Genomic DNA, 18,499 nt, shown 5'->3' with positions numbered 1-18,499 from the left:
GACAACGTGAAACTACAGCTGTATTTAAATTTACTTATCTGCTACCAACTCCCTAGACCAGACTGAGTGGGTGGCCGTTATTACGAGGTCGCCCAGCTTGAACACGGCCAGATTCCTTACTGTTTTTGCGGCGCTTTCGCGGTACTGAACGGTTGACTAGGGTTCTTTTACCATTCAGTCCTGCATAGTACTTGACCTGCTAACCGACGATAATGCGGATCTACGTACCGAACTTGAAATGGTACTTGCAACCACATGTGAGCTTGCTCAGGTCGACGTTCCAACCACCATCGGGTTGACCTTCGACCTCCATACGCGCATAGTTTGCCCCCATCTGTGCTGAAATAGGAGCTTTCTCTCGACTTCGTCATAGCTCTGGAAGAAACACCCGGTTGCATCCACGTGACAGCACACGAATCTCGTTTGGGTTGGGGGATATGAGCAAAACCTCAAAGCTGGATCGGCTTGGGGTCATGTCAAGAAGTAGTTCGCGGCGACGGAAATCCTTAACGGGGGTATTTAACCCCTTGGACGCGGAGGGTAGGAAATTTGCCTTATGCTGTTCTGAACAGCATAAGCAGGAGATCCGTTTTGGGGGCGGGTTGTTGCAGGTCTTCCATTAAACCGCCCAGCATTTGCGGTCCTGCCGCCACACTTTAAAGATAAGGCGGATCCTACTCTGCGCTCGTGTATTCTAGAGATGTATCCATCACTACACAAAGTCAGCGCGCTCCGTGACATTCTTAAGTTGTACATTGCTTATTTGGTAAAGCATTCAGTGTTTCTTCGTAAGGCACTACTGTAATGGGGTTACACACACAAGTGACAACAGTCACTTGTGCATGACATTTGTCAATTATGGTTTAACAGATAAATATCTGTTAAAGGTTTTAGATCAGCTTCATATCTAATGTAGCGATCTTGGACACCTCCAAGCGACCATCCTACACGTAAGCAAACCCTAGCGATGGACGGCCCACCAGTAGAACCACTGCAAGCAAAGGTCGCAACACCTTTTCGAATTGAATGTGTCTCATAATGCGTCTGCTGCTTGTGCTCGGCAACGAGTTTGCGGAGAATGCCACCAAATCTAGCTTTCTGCTATGACCCAGGAAACAGAAAACCTTTCGACTGCATTGGTCCGCATGCTAATTTGGTGAAGCAGATCGCGAGACGAGAAGTGACGAGCGAGGCGCGCCAGAGGACCGTTGTCCAGAGTATGGGAACCCGATCTGTACGGATTCTACTGCGGAAAGGGTGAAAGACGCCTCAGATGCCAAGTCTGAGTCGGAGCTGTCATTCAGGGCTCTAGGGCGACCTCACTTTAGTGATACCCCGTTTGAATGACCCCGTCTCAGGTCTGGTACGACCCCGTCCTAGGAACCGCTGAGACGCGGTCTGGAGGACCCCGTCTCAGAGATCAAGCATCATAAATCAGGGTATGCGTAATCGAAGTAGGGTTAGGCATGGAACCGTAGTTTAGCAATCTTCAAGTAGAGTCAGTAGCATAGGATAGGTGTAAGTCTCAGTCCCGAATCTTCTTTGTGCCGCTCAAGTGGATTTCTCCCTTTCGGTCCAAGGTTTCCTAGTGCCGGCAAGCAGAGCCGCCCCAATAACGCGGCCCCCCGTCCCTCGGTCGTCGGTGCACTCACCCTCAGACCCGTGCCCAACAGGAGGAACACGTTAAACGATACCGCTCAAGCACGCCCGATAACGCGTCGCTGAAGGCGAAGACCCGTGCCGGCCCCGATAACGCCGCACATGACCGCGTCGGCCCCGGTAACGCCATGCACCCCAAGGACGCGACGCACCGATAACTGCACGTGTTCAAGGGCAAGAAAGGAGAAAAGACGGATCAAGGACAAGGCAGTCCCAGTAAGGAAGACTTCACGCTCCAAGCTTGAGCTACTCGTTACCCTATCCTGAGATACGCTACTCAAGTCCCGGGGAAATATCCGACGCGCCCACCGACAGCAGACGCGACGGGTTTGTGCGAGGACGACTTTGCAGATTTCTGTGAGGGCGCTACTCCACACTAAATAGGGAGCCAAAGACGTTATCCAGCATTTTTCCGGGCTAAGCGGATTTGCATACATGTGACGGGGGCCTTTAGGGCCACTGCCCTCCTGATTCGTTTTCGACTTGTACATAATGCACCCAACACTGTCGTCATGACAGCTCATGTGCTCGGTGCATAGTGTTTGCACGGACTTCGATCGGCACATCAACTTCCATTGGGTAGTGAGAAATATGTGGGCAAAGCCACCGTCTTGTCGAGCAAGTGTAGAGCGGCACAGCTCCCGGTACAAAGAGAAGGGTATCGGGTCTTTGCTGGACTCTTTTGGCGACCCAGACTGAAGCTTTCAGGCCTCCATGCGTTTCAATCCTGAAAAGAGTATAGCCATTCCCTTCTCGTAAGCTGCAGGAAGAGGTATTTCTTGACGCCGATAGAGATCCTTTATTGCGCTATGATACCCAGTGAGCGTCCCCACACTGACACGTTTACGCTTCTCCAACCGGAACGCCTCAAAAACACTCGGCGTAAAGTATGTGAGGTCGAGCTGACTAGTGCTTGTAAAATACATCGGTGCCTCGTCGCCTTTAGTTGATCAAATCCGCCGAGATGTAACCGCCAAGCCACCTCGATACGCGCGCTGTGGTTTGGAAGACACGCACGCATCCCTTACATCTTGCACAGTGACTTCTCTTTTGTCACTCCCATTGTGCTCAGCAGCACAAGTCGACGGTGAGCTGGCCGATTGGGGGGAGGGGGACGCCACCAAGCTGGTGGATGAAGGGAACACGTCACCGTTGCACGTCGAAGGCGCTATAGATGGACTGCTCGACGGTGGAGTACGAGGCGAGACAGACTCAACGGAGACCAGCACCATGATGGCGCTCCTGGCCAAGCCGGACTTGGCGGCGCGTGATGCCGAGCAGGACTTGGTGGCGCTCGAGGCCAAGCTGGGCTCGATGACGTTCGAGGTCGAGCTGGACTCGGCGGTGCTCGAGGCGCTTGAGGCCAAGCTGGGTTCAGTGGTGGGCGGAGCCAAGCCGCGCTTAGAGGTGGATAGCGGCAGGCTAGGTGTGCTTGAAGACAGGTTCTCCTTAACTTGATCGGTCGCGCTGTGGGTCTTCCTGATGCAGGAGAGATCGACGGCGTGAATTGTTTTGTACCAATCCTACCACGCCGCATGTGTCGCCTACGAAACACGTGCCATTCGTTCGTCTTTGGGAGTGTATACACATTTCTATATGTTCATTTGTGCTATCACTCACATTTTTGTCGATTTGTCCGCGATATTTCCTACGATTACATACAAAGTGCCAAATACGGCCTACGTTTCACCGACAATCGCCATTGTCAAATCTACGACTACCACATGGTTTGCTCGCCAAATTTAGAATAGGGATAGCTCAACCGGTACGGTCACCCTTACAATGAATTTTGATCAGCTCGCGAAAAACAGTGTGCTACAACACCGACAACACAATGCGGACTTAAGTACCCACCGCCTTGGTGCTACAACGTGTTCGCCCCAAACGCTTGAGGTTGGTCGTGACTGTGCTGATGCAGTCCGAAGTCCGTCAGGCCGACGATGTCACAACGTATGACACCGCGCCGGTGCGTGCCCGACTGGCAGCGACAACTATTTTATTTACAATACAAAGTCGAGGTAGCTAGGCTACCAACCGAGTTATCAACTAACCTCAATACACGTCCGCCCGACACAAACAACTTGAGTTCCGCCCTGGTCGACTCTCTAGCCACTCGGACGTACGCCCACGCGCGCCTCCCTAATCGTTCCAGCCGTCGAAAGACGTGGAAGCCAAGTGCTTCCTGGACGTCCCTCCGGAGTCGTCCACGCCGTACAGTCGTCCACCGAGCCGTCGCTGGTTACACGCCCCGTTCTACTCGCCGTTTCGTCCCTAGCACTCGTTCCGGGAGCGCGTCGTTCCGTTGGTCGGCTTGCTCGTCAGCCGTCTCGTCCTCAACCACTCGCCCGACTTGCTCGTTAGCCAGCGTATTCCAAAGTGCTCGCCCGGCTTGCTCGTTAGCCGGCGGATTCCACAATGCTCGCTCTGCTGCCGTCTGGCACGGAAAAGATCTCACTTCGCCTCGTCGGGCACGAAGTCCTACGCTCGCGATCCTGTCGTGCGGTAGCTCGTGCAGCAAATCCTGTCGCACACGAAGTCCATTGGGTTCACGTACTACACAGACGGCTACTTCAACACCGTCACCCGTCGCCTCATTCGCACCTAACGTCTCACTCGTTGCCATGACGCTTGCCTCCTTACAGTGCAATAGAGTGTATGCGACGTACTGTACCTCATGCTGGTGGTGTCCACTGGTACAGCCGACAACACGGAACGTTTGCGATCGAACGATTGGTCCATCGCAATCAGCAGAGGATCACCCATCACCAACATTCCTTCGCAATTCTGAGAACACCGGCTATAGTCAGGCCTATCAAAATTAGGTAGTGTGTGAAGGGAAAGTACAAAATGCCTATTCCTATTTTTTTCAAAATACCTAATTGCGGATATGCCTGAAACCACCCCAGCTCGCAGTTTATTCGCGTCGCTGCCTGTGCATTCCACCTTTCGGCGCTCTACATCTGCTAGCACGAATGGGGAAGGCAAACGCATCAAGGCGAGGGTCTAAGAAGGATGCACGTGGAGACCAGTAGACCACACTACAGGCTAAAATCACCGGTTCAAATGGCAGTGTTAACACTGCCCTTCCGGCTATCGAGTTTACGACGCATTGCTTCTTCGAGTGTGACCCTGTCTAGGGGACATGACAGAAAATCTGGGAACCATGGGCTCCAGTTTTTCCCTGAGGTGGAGGCTGTTGATTATCCGTCCGACCGCGATGTCCAAGATGAATGGCGCCATCTTCGTGAGGTTATTCTCATTTTATGGCGTATCCACACAGCCATTGTGTTCCACACGCTATGGTGTCTCCGGAACGCTACCTATTTCCACAGTGTGCGCGCGATCAGCCGAAACATTCCCCATTTGATCTGCTCGTTTTAGCAACACTACTTGTACCTCAATCGCCGATCAGCCGAGTTCAATCTTGATAGTGACGAGATCACGACAGTTTTGCACCGCCTGGGTTCCCTGAACTAGTTCATGACGACGTTTAACTCGTGTGTGGGTACCTCAGCCTTTTGTTTGATTTAGTTTTGGACGTAGCTACGGTTTTTGTATTAGAGCCTCCCTTCAGAGCTCGAACTCCGCAAACTTCTCATCGTAACAATGTTTCTTGAGGGTCTGAAACACATATCTAAACAGCAAGCGCCAGCTCACAGTAGAAAAAAAGTTCTACCAAAAAAAGGTAGCCGTAATATTTTGTCCGGGAGTGCAAGACAATTCATTTGAATAATGTACACCACCTGGATGCCTAACTTGGATTTTGAGCCGTTTGTATCGAACTACCTAATCAACCTTTTTTCATAATGCCTATTTGAAGTCAAATTAAGTAGGTATTACTGCCTAATTTTGAGAGGCCTGGCTATAGTGGAGCTGTTTGGTCACCAACTCCCCAAGCTCTCTTATACATGTAGATTTATAGCTGCTATGAGAGGAAACCTATCATTCAACATACAAACTACTATTCCACATGGAAAGGGATCCTATCGTTTAACATACAAACTACTATTCCGCATGGAAGACGAGATGAGCAGGCCTCCGAGAAAATAATATCACTGCCGTAATTACTACCTATTTTATATTATACTGCGGATTATTGTTTTTTTTCGAGAAATAATATAGTGTGATACTGACGGAATAATACAAATAAATCCCGCAGATGTTGCCAGCCAGTCGTTCCCCGCTGCCATCCATTCACTCGGAGCTCGAGTAGCTCCGCATCCAAGCAAGAAAAACTCATTCTTCAATCCTCCATGTCGTCCCAGTAACTCGCCGCTTTCTTCTACACTATCGTGGAGCCTGGGCTATATAGATGCAACATCTGCGAGCAGCCACGCAAGCAATCTCAGCGTACAGGCTACACAAACCTGATGTCACACCTGAACTCCAAGCATCCCACTCACAGTGACGAGTACGCTGAGTTCTAGCGCCGAAACTTGACCTCCCTTGAGGTGTTCGGCTTCGTGGACGAGGTGACGACCCACATATACGACTGGCTGCAAGCACAAGCGAACGCTCGGTGAAGTACGTGTTCGCTTTGACGCTTGTATGGCGAAGTACCCTGTCATGGAAGAGTATCTCAAGCCTACTGCCCAGATTGTTCACTCGCCGACCTTTGAATCTGCTGCTATCAAGGTCATGAGCTCTCGTCCTGTTTCCAGTGCCGAGTCCAAGACGCTCGAGCCGTTTCGACGTCCAGAAGGCTCCGAACCGATTGATGAAGAACCGGCTGCTGGCTTTGCGAACCAGATTCTTCGCCGTGCTAAGAAGCCCCGCACCTCGCAGAGGCGCGCTGTTGACTACGTCCCACTACTTGGTGCAATTTCCCCAACCAGTAACCGATGCGAGCGGTTATTCTCGGAGTGTAAGTACGTGCTTGAGTCGCACCGGGCTTCCATGCGCTCAGCAACCTTCGAGAGACTGATGTTTCTAAAGCCTAACCGGGAGCTATGGAACGCGTCAACGCTCGTACCGTGATCTTAGAGTTAAGGCTGGCCGCAACAATACATTGAAAATTGCGGTATTGCGGATTTTTGATCGTCTTGATATTGCACTATGTATTACTTGTGGGTGCGTTGCCTGCGTATATTGACTACGGTATTTTCGGAGGCCTGGAGGTGAGCACTTAGAGGCGATTGCCATTCTCCTGGTGGCGTTGACAACGTTCTGTACGCTGGTGTCCCGCAATCCGTGGGCAAACATGTACATCTGGAGCTTTTGCGCCCCTTCTAGTGCCTCGCCGTGCGAGTTCCTCCTCTCGCCAACACCGTCACTCTCGCTGTCGCTTGAAGACTGCTCGCGTGTGTCGTCTCTCTCTCTCTCTCTCTCTCTCTCTCTCTCTCTCTCTCTCTCTCTCTCTCTCTCTCTCTCTCTCTCTCTCTCTCTCTCTCTCTCTCTCTCTCGGTTGTTCTCAACAGCATATTCAACAGAACGGATCCAATAAATCTAATCTAGTTATAAGCAGCTCTAGATCTCCAAACTCCGTTTCTTTACCTGGTAGCCGGTTCACTGTCGCACTCCAGCCTAGCGCCCATGCTCATTGACATGATCCTAGTATGAAGCAGTGTAGAATTGTCGCCTCCTAAACAGCGTTCCACGCGACGGAGTTTGTTCTTTTAGTAGATAGTGAGGTGCTGGCGCGACGAGACCATTGATGTACTCCTGATCGTGTTTAAAAATGACCCACGTGTCCCCCACACTCTTACAATGTGTGGTTTTGGTTTGGCGGGGGAGCTTTCTTACACTCTTACAGCCTAATAGCCGGTTTGACTTGATATTACTATAGTCACGATTTGGGATCTCACGAAAGCCCTCTAATAATCGATTTTCTCTTATTACCGGCGCCACTATAGCCGGTGGTCTCTGTAATCACGAATCGTGATAAACCTAAACGACATCGTGATTCACGATGTCGTTTACGTACGATTCATAGGAGAACGCCGTACTCGAGTTGATCAACTCGAATGCGAGGCGTGGCGAAATGCGCGGATGACTTGAATATATGTGTAAGAAACTAAATGGTTGCTTTTAGACGCTACAGCGTTTGGGGATTTTCCAAGGAGCCGAAGGCGAAAAGGAAAATCATTTTCCCGCTTGCGTGGAGGTCATCTCAGAATGTGAAGGTCAACCGTCCGTGCTTCGACCGGAATCAGATCTCGTCCTTGCCGAGCGGCTGTTTCGTATATTTAGGTGCCTTGGTTTACTACCCAACACACGGGGCTGTAGCATGCCGTCCCCGTGCGGGTAGGGATTCCCAACACTAGACAGGATAGTGGGAATCCCAGACCAGTTCTGTCGTTTTAAAATGAAATGGACGGAGCTTAGCTGAAGCCCTCTCCATCTTCGGCTCAGTCCCAGCTAACGGGGCGCGGGTCGAACGCACTCACAAAAACTTCTTACTTTTAGGGGAACTTTCGGGCTGGGAGAGCGCCGAGTGCGGACTCTCTGCTAGCTAGTTCCAGAAGTCGGTTTCTTTCCGTATTCGTTACCTGTGCGATGTGAGTAAGTGAGTAAGAGGGGGGGGGGCAAATCAGCATCGTGTATTGCAATGGATGGAATGTAGCCGGCGACAGCTCTGTCCAGAAAGGACAGGAACTGAGCCCCCCAACTGGCCAGTACGGGTCGTCATTGCAGTAGTAATGTGTGCTTTGTCCCGCTTACCATCCTCGATGCGAGCGACGACACTGACTTCTTGCACAGCCTAGTGTAGATTTGAACGTGTCAGCGTCCAGCGTACGTGGTATTAGATAGTGAGTGTGTCGATACCCGACCGATACATGTGTGTGGCTCCACCTGATCGTACGGAGTGCGTGCGGTACGCGCGCGGATCTTCTCCGACATTCCTCGCAGCATCCTGGGGTTTACTGGACAGGTGGCATGCTGACACCGAGCTGATACCGCCGTTCTCAGTCGGGTAGGCTGCGATCGGCAAGTCCATCGGAAGGGTTTTCCGAGCACGGACTGGAAGGATCGCTCCGAGCACTGGGCACAGAAACTGGCGACCGGAGCGTTGCAGCATCTGCGGTATAATCTGCCCGGACGGATTGTGTTTTTATCCTCGTAGCCGAATGCGGACGGACACGGCTGAGCGCGCGTCGAGCGTTGCTCTATCTGAGCTGTCGAGAGCTACGACGTCCATAGCTTTTAACACGAACCACCCGGAACCGCCTTGTGCTGACCGCCACTATCTCCGACCGGCAGAGCAAGAAGAAGAAGGCCATCCACAGACCCCCCCCCCCAGAGCGCCTGGTCCGAAGGTCGAAGCAGCTGAGTGAGGTGAAACAGGTCTCCAGAAGACGGATTGAGACTGGTGTTTCCGGCCAGGGCGGGGGGTATCAAGGCGGCTGATGCCTTTGAGTAGCATGCGGATCTGTGTATGGTCCGACGGAAATGACCGACCTGAGGCGGAAAAGAAATGTCGGACTCCCATGAGCGTGTTCAGGATTATAAAGCTCTGTATTGGGCAGTTGGATCCATAGCCATGTTGAAAACCGGAGAAAGTGAAGTTTGATATAGTATGTAATTTGGCCGAAACGGGAAAAGCCATCCAACCAAGGATTCAATCCATACCGAGCCGCGAAAGCTCGCCCGACGGTGAACGCGCGACGATGCTTGGTGTAGGTTGAGTCTGCCACCGAATGCTCGCGCGGATATCGCGCCAAATCCGTTCCAGGCCCAGGATATCCACTCGCGGATGGACCCGTGACCACGTATACGTGCGTTTAGTAAATCTTTGTAGCGCCTGGGGGGCGTCCTGGGATCTAGGATCCTGCATCCGCCGTTCCTGGAATGTGTGACGCAGAAAACCGTAGGCCATACGCCACCTCACACGACCCGAGGAGACGGATTATGGTCTGAGCCCGAGTGTTTCTAGATGCCATCAATCATTGTCATGCTGATTTGTTGTCGATGCGGAAGTGTACGTGGATCGGGTTCGCGTCGCAGGTGTTGTGTTCCTTACACTAGGCACCCGACCACGTGTGAACCGCAAACGCACAAGAGAGCAGTTCTCTGTAGTTAATATCAAATACGATTTGGTGCCAATTGTGGAAGTCGTTGATGAGCTTCCGTTCGGTGTCTGAGAATGAGTACGTCAGAACCTGCTGATGTGGACGTTCCAAGGTACACAATCCAGTGTCCGACGCGTCCATTTATAGGACAACATCGGCCGAAGGGGATGTCCTGAAGTAGCTGAGAGAAACTCCGTTGAGGGCTGATGAGTGCAGTATATGTTGTCACCAGACAAAATCTTGCCTCATGTCGTCTGTGATGGATACTTGGGACCACCGATGTAGGGTTGCTTCAGGTCTGCGAAGACATTGCAGGAACAGCCTTACTGGCCGCAGACACGTAGCTACGTGGCGAATGCAGCTGAGGAGGGACCCAAATTGGGTACGGCTTAAGGAAGTCGCGTGGTAGGCGTCGAAGACTAGTTTGGTGGCCTTTTTGGATTTTGGCCGGTGGCACGGACACCGTGCACTGCTCTGTGTCAAACACGAGCCCCAACACTTTCTAATGTGTGCTCCACTGGGTGAATTTGTCGTCACTGACAGCTTCGGGTCCCAGCGCGGTCATTATGACGCACCTTAGCGATCGCTCCACATCTTGGCGGGAGGAACCGATATCTGCAGAGATGCAGCCATGGTCGCCCACTCAGTGGTAGTTGAAAAGGCCCATAGGATGTGCTGAATTGGCAGTCTGACTGTGGATATATGAGATGGCATTGCTGCCTACACTATAGTATCCGGGGGAACAGGTCCAGCCAAAGCACGCCGAGATATCGATCACGAACGCATTGCCCTCCAGCACTGTGCCGACAAAGCGGTGAGCTGATTGGCTATGAATGCCGAGGTTTCGAAAGCTGCGGCGACATCCCCCGAAGGATGTTGATTACATGATCAGGGAACCGAGCGCACTGAGCAAGGATCTCCTTAGCGATGGCATCGCAGTGTTCATACAACGTGTCGGGTACTGATGATTTTTCGGTGCGGTCGTTGATAGACTGACCGTCGGGATAGAATAGAACATGGGTGGCCCGACCCGACACCTGAGGGTATTCATCCCCTTTATTGACGGCACCAAACGGGCTAAGAAAGAGCCCCGGTCAAAACTGGACAAAGTCCATATCGGGGAAAAGACACCGACCGAGATCCTGCTCCTTCCTTATGTTCTTGCGGAGGATGTTAATCCGTTGGCGGGCTGATGGGTAATTGGGTGAGGGAGACAGCCGAGTCATCATTGATCGTGTAAGTATGACAGAGACGCCTTTACGAACGATAGATAAGAGCTTGGGAAGCTGGATGTAGTTGCTACACGCGCGTTAAATTAGGTCTGGATGAAATGTTTTTATGTTTGGGTGTTAATCCGAGGGAGTTTGCCCACGGTAAAGCTCCACTAGCCCTGCCAGCGAGCAGCGGGAGCGGCATTCATATTACATATTCGGAGAGATCGCGTTTGAGCGGTATGTTAAGGGGGTTACGAGGTTCGCCCGCGGGACCGGTAGATACTGGGGTGGACGCGCTAGGTAACGTCATATTGACGGCCGCCAAGGCTTTGCGTATTCATTTGAGGCGGATTGCTTCGCATAGCCGAGACGTGGTGCGGCAGAGAAGTTAAAACTGGGTTACCGGTTGGACCGTTGGTGGGCTCCACCTGCAACCAGATGTAGGGGTAGTGAGCGGGTCGGCTCGGACCAGCCGTGAATATATGCCTATGGTCGTGTGGAGGGCATGATGAATGCCGCGGCTGTAGGCGACGTGCGAGGGAGATGTGTCTCGTGGCGGACCGTTGAAGTTGACGTGAAACAAGGCAACGTATAGCTTGACTTGCCTGGTGAAGATGATCGAACTAAAGGATGGGAGCCGGTTGGGTGTTGTGTTGTGTTGCGGGATGGTGGGGCCCGAGTTGCTCGTGTGAGATTCCCGCCAGAGACCGTGGCGAGCGCTGGCCGAACTGCGTCGAGGACAGTGGTGGTGCACTACGGTTAGACGGCTGTCATATCTGTGCATGAAGGGTAGCGTTATTGCTGATAGACGCACGATGTCGCATATATGAGATAAGGCTGGGTGGCTCTGAAACGCGTAAACGAGTCGCAGCATTACTACTGATAGAAGTGGGATGCCGTGCACACAAAGTGAACCGAAGCGCTGGTGAGCCAGCCGCGTCTCGGCATCATCACTTCCGGCGAGAGCCGTAGTGGCCGCGGTGATTAGAGCCGTAAAACCTGTTGATTAACGTTTGGAGGTCTCGGTGGAGAGGTGCCTCCCACGTGTGCGCGGTATAAATACGCGCTCTTCTCGCGAGTCCCCCCGAAACACATGCCACCACCGAAGAAGCGGAGGCATGGCTCCGTACTGTCGGAGCGACGTGGCACCAGTTGTCGAAAATGATCAGGTATAGTAGGGACTCGTGGTTGTGTGGCCGGTGGCGTTGACTCGCAGGTGGGATTGAGCGCCGCTCCGGAATCTCAGAGCGCGGTGCTGGAAGGATTTGTAACTCGAGCAGCCAGTCCAAAGACTTGTACTCAATTGCGTCTGTAGCTGCACAAAAATCTGTCCACCATGTAGGGGTGTCCTTTGCCAAGGGCCCTACGCATACCCCAAATACAGATTCGCGTATTGGAGGGTACGTGTGACGCTCAGGTTGTTGTTGCTGGAAATCGGCTGCCTAGTTGTCAGTTACAAACTGACGAATATGGTCGAGTAGATGGTTCATGTGTGGCTACCAGAAGATGCTGCTGAAAGCTCTCAGGCCGCTCAGGGCAAGTAGAATTTCATCGTGGGTCGTCACTATAGATGGTGGTTGTGGAGTGCTACTGAAGTTCATAGAGAAATTCGAGTTGTCAGAACTGCGGGTGAAGCGTTCGCCATGCGTCAAAGGTCGGAAATATGTAAGCAAAAGCCCATGTGATTCAATGCGTGCGCTGTATAAACCGGTCGCCGTCGGAACAGGCATTTCAAACGGGATGCAGGTTGAATCTCGGAACCAAAGAAGAGTATCAGAGAGAGAATGGACGCACCGTCCGGCCTCGATAGGTTCGGGATGCTGCGGTATGCGGCCAGAATGTGCGAAAGGTGAGGGGTGTAATCGCCTCTTCTTCGGTGCAGTGTAGACGGATCGCTGGAGACGCGAGGTTCACGGAGTAGCACGGGAGGAAGGCCGTGTTCATTGGCCACTGGTAGCGTCGACGACGCCTTCATGCCGTGTTACACAGGTCAGACAGTGATGTGCTATGGGCGTGTTCTTGCTGGCCGGTTGTAGGTACGCGTATCTCCGGGGCAGCTAGACAGTCGCGCTGCTCTCGTACTATTGCGCTTAGGGACCCCACTTGGGCTGCGAGTTGGGCTACAACTGGGTCCGTCCGTTGGGGCTCAGAGGGCTCGAATGCGGCGTTGCCGATAACGCCGGAACTGGAAAGAAATGACGCGAGGTCAAGTTGGCAACACCGCAAGTTGCAGGCTGAGTCGACGAAGGGATTTGCTGGGCAGGTGCTTGAGACACACTGGATGGCCCCGCCGCTGTACCCGGCGTTGTGCCCGCACTTGATAATGGCAGGTCATTCTGCAGAGGAGGACTGTCTAACTAGATGATTAGCAGATGGTAGCGCATCCGCCCCTGGCGCTGCAGTCGGTCGCTTCACTGTAGGTGGTAATGGCTCCTGTTGCGTGGCGCTGACGGGGCCATGTGAAAGGTCGGGACCCGGAGTTGGAGCGGTGCGAAGTAAAGTTCCTACCTCTGGCGAGGCCTGCGCGGAGGCGCGTGCTGCGGTGCCAAATTTCTTTTTTGCCTGTTGCTTTGAGTGCGTCGTAGACGCCCCAGTCTTTCGGGAAGCCAATACGGGCGGCGCCGATAAGCCATCGTCGAGAGTGAAGCCGTGAGAGCTTGATCCAAATTGGTACGGCTTCTTGCGGAGCTCCACGGAACGCAATCCAGCGTCTGCATTCCGTTTCTGCAGACGCATGCTAGTCCGGGGAGTTGTAGAGGTTGGCGTCGAGGTTGTGTCGTAGGTCCCCCCAGAGGTTTGGGGCGGCTTGGGCTTGGGTCCTCGGGAGGGGCTGGCGGCCGCCCCGGTGAGAGCGGCGTCAGGTTTCGCAGGTACCCGTGGCGAAGTAGGTGACGCGATGAGTAAGGTTGAAGGTGCCGACATGGCAGTCAGTTGTTGCAGGGGGCGAGGACGCGAGGGTGGCAGAGGTCGAGCTTGCGGGGCTGAGGGCGAAAAAAAACGGATGATCTCCTTGCGCTCTCATCCTGCTGCAGCCTGACCGCTACCGAGATAGCTCGGTTGGACTGGAGGGGTTTCATAAAGGTCACCCAGGACCGGCAACAGAAACACCTGGTCGTGATCTTGCCACTAAACTCACCAACTTCAGTGTTGTGACAAAAGATGATGCGGTTTCCAACACAAGTGAAACAACTTAATGTCCGAGTTTATCGCTGGCCAGTGGCTGCGTCATGAGATCGGAAGGATTCACGTCAGCCTTCACCTTTCACAAGTCCACGGTCTTCTTTCCCACTTAGACATGTACGTAGTGCCAACATAGCTCGATGTGTCGTGTCCCGCGAATGTAAGTTGGGTTAGTAGCTATTACGTAGGCAGCTTGGTTATCGATGACAATTCGAAACTGGACTCCAAATCTGGAAAAAAAATTGATCAGCACGTTGCGTAGTCCTTGGCCCTCCATGCATGCTTCGGATGCCGCAACATACTCCGCCTCAGCGTTCGATTGTACCACGATGCTTTGGCGTCTTGACGCCCACGACCGCACCTCCGACCAAACAGTGAACAAAACCTGTGATGCTCTTGCGTGTGTCAGGGTCATTACCCCCAATCGAGGTAATGACCCTGACACACGCAACCCAAAAGCTCGAGTTAATTATTGATAAGTCGCAATACTTATCAATAATTAACTCGAGCTTTTGCTCCGCTAGCTTGTTCGGGGTGTATAGAATTCCTTGCGTCGTGGTCCCAACTATGTATCTCAGCACTCTCTTGGCGGTGCCAATGCGCTATTGTGTAGGATTTTGCACGTATCTGCTAAGCTGTCCAACAGAGAACACGAGGACCGGTCTTGTACAGGTAGTCAAGCACATGAGGGACCTGACCAGCTCACAATGCGGGGATTTCTTGCCGTTCACGAGGCTCACCTTGCGTCGACTCATGTCAGTGTCTTCACAATCAAACGCATGTTCGTCTCCATGGGGATCCTACTCGAGTGAGCGTCCCCAAAATCGAATCGCTCGATAATCTCGTCGCAGTACTTTGTCTGATGCAAGTTAATGGAGTCTGCGTTCTGTTCTACCTGCACGCCGAGGTATGTGTTGAGAAGAGCCTTGTCCTTTAGTCCATAATCTGGTCTAACTGCTCAAACATTCGCTTGTTGAACTCAATGTTGGTCGTCGCGCACAGTATATCATCAACGTACAGAAGTACGAAGGCGAACTCACCGTCTTGATTGTAGAAATACAGGCAAGGCTCGGTCTCACACTATAGTCCACACACCAGCAATCCGCCTCACTGTTCCATTCTCTGCCGGACTGGCGGAACCCGTCCAAAGCCTTTTCGACGATGTATTATGTTCACACGGGTAGCCTTCAACCGCTTCCAGATACTGTTTTATACCTAACGTAGCGTTAAGGCAGCCATCTCAGCGGTCATAGTTTCACGCCAAAACTTGGCTTGCTTGGAGCGTATCGCTTGTATATAGTTCTTCAGAATCTTGATGGCACTCGCACATAATCCACCATTACCACGACGATTTGCGTGTAGTCCCTTGAACGCTGAGTACACATCGTAGTCCTCAAATCGTTCAGGTTTATGGTTCTGCGAGACTTCACAAAATCCTGGGTACCTTGCTGCCGCTGCAAGCTTGGCCCTCAACTTTGTACGCTTCTTGTCATGCGCACGACGAATATCTTCGTATCTTGGATGCACCTTTCCGATTAGCATCTGCGATGGAATTGCAAGAATACCATCGTCTGCTGGCGCTGGCGGTTAACTCCCGTCATCGCTTACACCGCTATCGCACTGTGCCTCGTGATCATCATTTGGGCCGAAAAAATAATCGTAGCCATCAACGCCATCAAGCTCCCTGTCATTCTCTTCAGGAACAGGTGTCAGATTAGACACATGGCTAGATGTTCTTGTCAGTTCATAAATTAACACTCCAACATCATCATCATGTTCATCAAATTCACTCTTGCATCATCGGCATCTTCGCGCTTCGTTTGGGTAACAATGCTAGCTACGCCGTCACCAACTTGAACCGCTTCTGTGTCCTCATCCTCCTGCAACCTCATAGTCGGGCAGAGAGCTGTTTTGCAGATTATTGTCCCCCGACCGCTGGTCATTTTCTGCTAAACCACTGTTAGAGCTGCTCCCATCCTCATTGGGAAGGTCGCTGTTGCCTGCCATATCACTCCACAGCTCTTGATCGGTTTCGTCGATGTCGTCTGTGCTTACAGCAACGCTGTGCATTTCGACATTGCTATTGTCACGGACAGATTCAGCGTCATACACTGCTCGTTGTGATGCTTCGCTGTCATATTCTGCGTAGTCGATATCTCCATCCCGAAGAAACTCGTCGAACCTCTGTAACCATCTGTTCACCTTTGTTTTGCATCCGCTCTCGTAGCGATCATTATACTTAATCGCCTTGTTCACCTTCCCATCAGCCATGAAGCCCTTTTGGTGCTCGGTAGGAAATATATACTTGACAGCCAACAACGCCTTCTTGATAGCCAAAGAGAAAACCCACCTTACCGTTCACACTCAGTTTCTTGCGTTTTATCACCTACGTGAGGTAGTACACCAATAACCCAAATGTACGAATGTGATGAATATCCGGCTTAGTACCATATGGGGTTCGTCCGACACCATTGCAAAATACTCGGTTATTAATGTAAACAGCAGTGTGGTAAAGTGGCAATCAAGAAAGGTTCCCCGCGTGGGGCGATGTCCATCAATCGCCAGCTAGGACCGGGACGGATCCAGATCCAAGACAGGCGATGACAGAAGAAGACGGGAGAAGACGTGCGATCCGGCTAAGTGACGCCTCGGTGTCAGGGGGAATACAGCCGATCCGATGTGGTCGCTGTCGATCAGAGTAAGTAGCGGCTATCCGATCTGGGACCGGACAAAGCCGGCAAGTCTAGAGCCGGAGGAACGCATGCGTGAGTGCAAGGGGCGACGGTACCGGCTGAGTGGGGCCGTGACAGGGCAGGATTGGCGGCTGATGTGGGCCGATCACGGTTCAGGCATACGGATCGAGGCAGATCGCCGGTCGACATACATGTTTGGGAAATTTGCGATCGGCATCCGGATTTTGGCAGTTCGCCGATCGACGGATGATGGGAAGCATCTGAAGGCGCAACCGGGGCAAGAATCCAGCGGATGTCAAGTTGTAGGATCAGCGAAGGGATGGTAGGGTGTAGGGAGGAACAGGCTAAACATAAATCAGAGCTGAATTTGCATCCAAGGGCACAGGTCTTCACATCTCGGGGAATTGCATTCGCCCCGACTAAGTTACAAGAAGAAGGTAGTTGATCTAGCAGTTTAGGTAATATTTGGAGTAATACATTGGTCAGCTTTCTCTGCTCTAGTGATCTACTGTTTGTGTGCTAGCCCTCGATCGACCGGAATTATTTGCTTGGACGGCGATCGTTTCACCTCTCGACCGAACTCGATCCCGCTATAGGAAGCGGTAAGCAACTCAAGGAAGGGAAGTAGGAAAGGAACGCCTACGAAAGGCAACAACAGGCCCCGGATCAACTCCAGGCAACTCGAGCGGAGCTGAAGACACCCAATCGAGGCACACAACTGGACACAGAGCGAAGATTTCTGCGCTGCTCCACCCCATTTCCCCGCGTCACGCCAAGACATTCATTCTTCGCCAAGTGCTGCATCTTCGGAGCCCCGAGAGAGCAGATCCAGCTGCTTGCCAAAATGACAGTTAGTAGTGGAATTTCGGCTAGTAGTCATACTACTACTATCCAAATTCGGGCAATAGTAGAATATTGTATCTATTAGCAGTGAGACACCAACGGTATTAATACGACTACTAATATCACTGAGAACAAACTACCATATCCGGCGCTTACTGGGCACCATACTCAGCCGTCTTTGCCCAGCTTCTCCATACTCGTGCCTCATTTCCGGCCCGTTGTGGCGAAGTAAGTACTATTGTTTACACGGATCAAGTAAATTATTTTTTCGTCGGTTATTTAACTATCGACATTCATCCTAATAGAACTATTTCATCAGAATCAGAAATCAAGGAACCTACCTCTTAATGCCCTCTGGTGCGAAGGAGGACTCCTCCAAACTTCCAAGCACCACAGAATGAATCTAACTTGTTGAGCACAATGTCGTTTGATATAATTTTCTGAGATATTAAGATCGATCCATCCTGATAGATAAAATATAAAGATATAAATAATCATATCCTACGATTCAACCACCCAACCCATAACGATAATCATGAACGTTGTAGAAGAAAACTTTGAAGATGAATTCTGGTGTCAGGATATGCCTGAAAATACGTTCACTGAAGGTGAAATTGAAGACCAAATCATGCGCGATAACCGAGAGGATCGTATGTGGTAAATTGATTGTAAGGTGACTCAATACATCGAATTCCCTGTAGATCATGATGGGGATGCTTAATTCGTGAGGACTTTACACGAGAGATTCGTGAATTCAAGATTGGAAACAGAAGCAAAAATATGTCCCACAATCATCGTGCTAAGGGATTAATCAAGCAGTGCATCGATATATCTAAACACAAGAACGTTATCAGAAATCAGATCTTTGAGCAACTCATCGCTGAAGTCATGCACCCAACGC

The 18,499-nt window shown here is 51.7% G+C and overlaps 1 protein-coding gene across 1 annotated transcript; it reads left to right on the top strand.

Annotated features, from left to right (window-relative positions):
• Positions 1–2,889: 2,889 nt before the first annotated feature.
• Positions 2,890–6,636, top strand: IUM83_04768 (uncharacterized protein; the record flags this gene model as incomplete). Its single annotated transcript, XM_067928865.1, has 2 exons — positions 2,890–3,066; positions 6,217–6,636. The coding sequence occupies 2 exons, from the start codon at positions 2,890–2,892 to the stop codon at positions 6,634–6,636; spliced, it is 597 nt and encodes a 198-aa protein (XP_067796332.1).
• Positions 6,637–18,499: the final 11,863 nt, after the last annotated feature.

This window comes from Phytophthora cinnamomi, assembly GCF_018691715.1.
Source record: "Phytophthora cinnamomi strain GKB4 chromosome Unknown Contig17, whole genome shotgun sequence".
NCBI classification, from domain to species: Eukaryota; Oomycota; class Peronosporomycetes; order Peronosporales; family Peronosporaceae; genus Phytophthora; species Phytophthora cinnamomi.
The sequence above is the reverse complement of the archived record's forward strand: the minus strand, read 5'-3'. Positions and strand labels throughout refer to the sequence as shown.